General features: G+C 38.7%; 1 protein-coding gene across 1 annotated transcript; it reads left to right on the top strand.

The window, feature by feature from the left end:
* The first annotated feature begins 715 nt into the window (after nt 1–715).
* Nucleotides 716–4,539, top strand: LOC104884725 (U-box domain-containing protein 9). Its single transcript, XM_010669411.4, is given in 3 exon segments — nt 716–2,090; nt 3,159–4,120; nt 4,122–4,539. Coding segments are annotated over 3 exon segments (1,410 nt in total). The 5' UTR covers nt 716–1,766; the 3' UTR covers nt 4,246–4,539.
* Nucleotides 4,540–5,016: the final 477 nt, after the last annotated feature.

Below are 5,016 nucleotides of genomic sequence, written 5' to 3'. Positions count from 1 at the left end.
TGCACGCCCTTGACTTGGTACCCCAAAACTATGAGCAAAACCAATTTTTTCCTTCAACAGTTCCGCATCATTCTTCTTTAACATTGTCTCAGAAAGAAAAATAATGTCGGGGGCATAAGAGAGGCTCCACCTGCGGAGCTGACGAACTGACCAAGGGTTGCCCATCCCTCGGCAGTTCCAGCATAGGGTATTCATAATGAGTGGCGGGGTTGGTCATCACCAACCTCCGCCGAAAACATGGAAGAAGTAACATGAACGGGGCTCAACTTTGATCGCTTCGTCACACCATCCCTAGAACTCTCCTCCAGAATAGTTTCACTAGATCGTTTATTAACCATCAAAAGATCCGTTTCCATCTGAGTCACTTCACCTTTTTCATCCATGATGGACCGTGCCTGACGTTTCCATGCACGTCTCTGGCTGCCACAAAGTTTGGGTTTAGCTGCTTTCGACGCTGAGAAAATAAAAGCTTGCTCATGAACAAATTCGGGAGATGGGGTCTCCTGCAAGTCAGAAGGTGGGGGAATCAATGCAGGCGCATTAATTGAAGGTTGTACTCCTTCAGGGGCCATAGTATTATTCGGTTCTTGGAATTCCAAACAATAAAGAGCCTTGTCCCCTTTTTCAGTAACACATCCACTTGAATCATTCTCATGCACTTTCGCCACTAACTCAGTATCAATTCTCGAAATCACCTCCTTCGGGTTTGCAGCTACAGCACTTTCATGGGCAACAAATAACAACTTCTTGCTGCTACAAATTTTCTTCTCCTCCTCTATCTCCTTAGATCTTCCCTTTCTAGGGGTTGCTTTTAACCCTAAATTCCAGCCCAATCCCTCCTGTTTATCCTCCTCCGTAACCAACTGGCAATCTCTTTCAGAGTGCCCCATGATACCACAAGCAAAACAGAAGAAAGGTAGTCGTTCATACGCAAAATCAATTTGAATCATCCTGCCTTGTTTATCCTTTATCCATCTAAATCTCCTAAGAGGTTTGGTAACATCAAGCATTACACACACCCTTCGATAACGCCCAATCCCCAACATATCAGCCTCTATTTCAATAATGTCGCCCATATTTCCAATCAAAGTACGTAAAATATCATCGGATCGATAACTAAAGGGAAGGTTTTTTATACGTACCCAAAACGGAGAACGGTTGATAATTACTCGATCAGGTTGCTCCTCTCCATCAGCTTCCTTCAAAAGAATTAACATATTGTCGAAGCACCATGGTCGACCATCCATGACCTTCTTGAGATCCTTCCAATGAAAAAATTGGAAGGCATATAAATTAGGGCTTAACACCCTAATCACCAGATCATGAGAGGGAGCCCATACAGTTGTGATAGTACGTTTGAAAGCTTCGATGTTGTATGATCTTTCAGTCAATATGCGCCCTAAAAGAAGTAGGGCAAGTTTATCGTCATTAGTATTAGGGTTGAGAACTTCAAAATCCAAAATCGTCTCTTCTTCATCATCTAGTCGCAGTTTCGAACAGATTTGTGTGATTTCCTCGGTCATTGCCAAGGAATTGATGCCTCTCTTGGCTTATATAATAGAGATTAATTAACGCAAAACCCAAAATACCAGGAACTACTTACTACTGTTCATATAAATACAACGCAAACAAACCCCAATTTCAGAATTTTAAGATTTACTAGAGAGAGAAAAGAGCGAGCAAGAATTAGCGTGTTAGAGAGAGAAACAAACAAGTTGATGATTCTTTCTTTCTTCTTCAAAGAAATCTGAGAATTGAAGAAAGAAATGACAATGAGTGGATCAATGGATGTTTCTGCTAAAGAAGGTGAAGTTTCTGACAAGGGTAGTAACAACAATTTAAGAGAGCTTATGAATGAATTGTACAATCTAATTTTGGAGATCATTGCTGCTGCTGATGAAGTTAATAGCGGGGGTGATAATAATGAAGCAATTCTGGGTAAAATTCTTAAAGCATTTCAAGCATTAAGTGCATTGGGAGTGTTATTGAAGAAGCAAAAACATGTTGATGATTTCGTTTTTCCTGATGAATTTTGTTGCCCAATTTCTATGGAACTTATCAAAGACCCTGTTGTTCTGTCTACTGGTGTGGTATGATTCAATCTTTTATCTGGGTTTTTGTTCAATTTTTCTGGGTTTTTCTCCATTTTTACTCTTTTGTTGTTTTAGAATTGTTGTATGAATTTTACTTTTTTTATGAAATTTGTGGTGAAAATTCTGTTAGTGCGAATATGTGGTGCCTTTTCTTTTTTGGTGGAGTGTCGGTTTGGAATTTTCTTGAGTAATTCATGAACTTTTTGTGGCTTTTGAATTGAAATTTTACACTAGTCTGTGGGTTTTCCCCTGATTTTCTGGGTATCATAACTTGCATTTGATTCATATATTATGTACATATTTTTGTTAATATAAAGTTTTTATGTAAGACCATCTTGTTGTTGTTGTTGTGAATTTTCAGTGTTGATGATATGTTTTGAATTTGGATATGTTTACTTAGAGAATGCCAGAAACTTTTAGCAGTTGCAGTGTTTGTTTTCTTAAGGCCAAGTGTACTAGAAACCAAAATACTGTATTTGGTTAGGGAAAGAAAGAATAAACTGACAGTGGTTGAGAAACCCTGCCTTATCCACATTCTTGGGGTTAAATCCTTTTCCATGTACTTAACTGATAAGAAATTGGAGGGAAATTTTTTAAATAATTAATGTGGTTATCCCTTGTTCAAGATTATTAGATTTCTATAATAATTTGGAATTATGAGTAATAATGTTCTTGATTAACTTGTCTGTCATTTTGGTTTATATGGTGAACTGATTTGTAGGTTATGTGATTCTTCAATCTTATGTACGAGTTCTTGTTTTGTATTTGGGGGGGGGGGGGGGGGAGGGGTATTTAGCGCCTTGGCAATTGGAGTTGTAGCTTTAATTTGTTGTCGTTGTAAAGATTATGAGAATTGAGAGCTTTGCGAATAGGGCATTGATGAGAATTATGCTGATTATAGGAAACACCAATTCATTGCTATATTAAGAAATGAATATTTTCATGTACATGTTGTGGTTTAGTTTCTGTTTGTGCTATACTGGACTGTCTGAATTGGCTATGTTCTGAAATATAATTTGAGCTGAATCTGGCTCTGAACTGTGAGAAATCCTTCTACATTTGCAGACTTATGATCGGCCATATATTGAGAAATGGCTTAAAGATGGGAATCGAATTTGTCCTCAGACCCAACAGGTGCTTTCTAATTTTGAGCTCTTCCCAAACCATTTAATCCGTGAGCTGATAAAACAATGGTGCATGAGTCGTGGATATGAAGTCCCTTCACCAGTTCAGGATATCAAGGTTGGATCATTAACTGATGCTGATCGAAAGCATATAAGTTCTCTGTTGCAGAAGCTGTCTTCAAGTCTTTCTGATCAAAAGGAAGCTGCAAAAGAGATCCGAAAGTTGACCAAGCAATTGCCATCTTCTTGCTCCTTCTTTGGGGAGTCCATCGGTGCCATGCTACAGTTGTTGAGCCCTCTCACATCTCCAAAAACCTGTGAGGAACACCCGGATCTTCATGAGGATCTTATAACAGCTGTATTGAATATTTCTATACCTGATGACAACAAGCAGGCTATTGTTAAATGTGCAAGTGTTATTCCTTTACTCATTGAATCCTTGAAACTTGGGACCATGGAAACAAGAACCAATGCTGCTGCTGCTCTATTTTCTTTGTCAGCACTTGATGATAACAAAGTTGCTATTGGACAACTAGGTGCTTTGAAGCCTTTGCTTGACCTACTGGAACAAGGAGATCGATCAGCCATGAAAGATGCGGCTTCTGCAATCTATAACCTGTGTAGACAGAGGGAGAACAGGGGCCCTGCTGTTAAAGATGGAGCTCTAAAAGTGATAATAGGAAAGATCAAAGAGCGTGTGTATGTCTCTGAGATGCTGGCAATCCTTGCTCTTCTGTCAGCCAGTCGTACAGCTATCGATGAGCTTGAGAAGCTCAATTCATTGGACTGCTTGCTAAGTATAATAAGGGAAAGTGATTCTGAGACTGACAAGGAAAACTGCACTGTGGTTTTGCATGACTTCTGCAACTATAGTCGTTATGCACGGAAGGATATTCGGGAATATAAAAGTAAATGGAACAATTCTGAAGATGGCAGAGACTGGAACTTCAAGGGCAAAAAGGAAGGCTAATGCTATTTTGGATAGGGTGAGGCCGAGCAAGCACATTAGCTACACCCGTACTAATTGAAGATTTACGACAAGTTTCCCAAGAGAGTTCATGTACATATTGCTTCCTTGGTCGGTTGCTGTATACAAATCAGTCAGTTCTGTTACCTGTAAAATCAAAACTACATACTATACTTTGGGGTTAAAATGGGGGTAAGTTCGTTCTGCTCTCAATACTTTTAGCAATGTACAGTGCTGCTACAAGTTTTGGTCTCCATTCATTTTGAATAAGAATGGTATATCTGTGATCAGAAGTGTAAAAAATTAGATCATTTTTGGTAATCAATTGAAATAACTCTTCTTTTTGGTCCTTAAACTTCTCTTTGTCAAATTATCTATCATGGATTGGACCACCCTCAAAAGCTATGATCATCACAATCAACATGTTTGTGTGTGTTTTGCGCTTTTGGTAAGGCTACTTAGTGGATTGATTTATATGACAATTAGCTAGTTTCTAATAGATTAGAACTCTGCTTGTTGCTTTCACAACCAATCTTTTATTAATGTTGGTTGCCCTGCACATAACACATACACCTTAATTAATTCATTTTCCTCTGTTCGAAATCGCCTTTTTTCTCCCTCTTGTTGGTGTGGTGATGCTTTTCTACTTGTGACGATGACACATTCTAGTGGCTAAGAAAGCCGTTACCATAGGAGAGTTGAATATGTAGATAAACACTAGGAAAGAAGGGAAGAAGAAGCAAGTTAGAAAAAAGGATTTTGATTTTGAGGGTGACAAAATATGTGAATTCATTGCTCTTTGGGCCTTCTTCCTTTATATTGTCTACTTTTC

This window comes from Beta vulgaris, chromosome 8 (genome assembly GCF_026745355.1).
Source record: "Beta vulgaris subsp. vulgaris cultivar EL10 chromosome 8, EL10.2, whole genome shotgun sequence".
Classification (NCBI taxonomy): Eukaryota; Viridiplantae; Streptophyta; class Magnoliopsida; order Caryophyllales; family Amaranthaceae; genus Beta; species Beta vulgaris.
The sequence above is the reverse complement of the archived record's forward strand: the minus strand, read 5'-3'. Positions and strand labels throughout refer to the sequence as shown.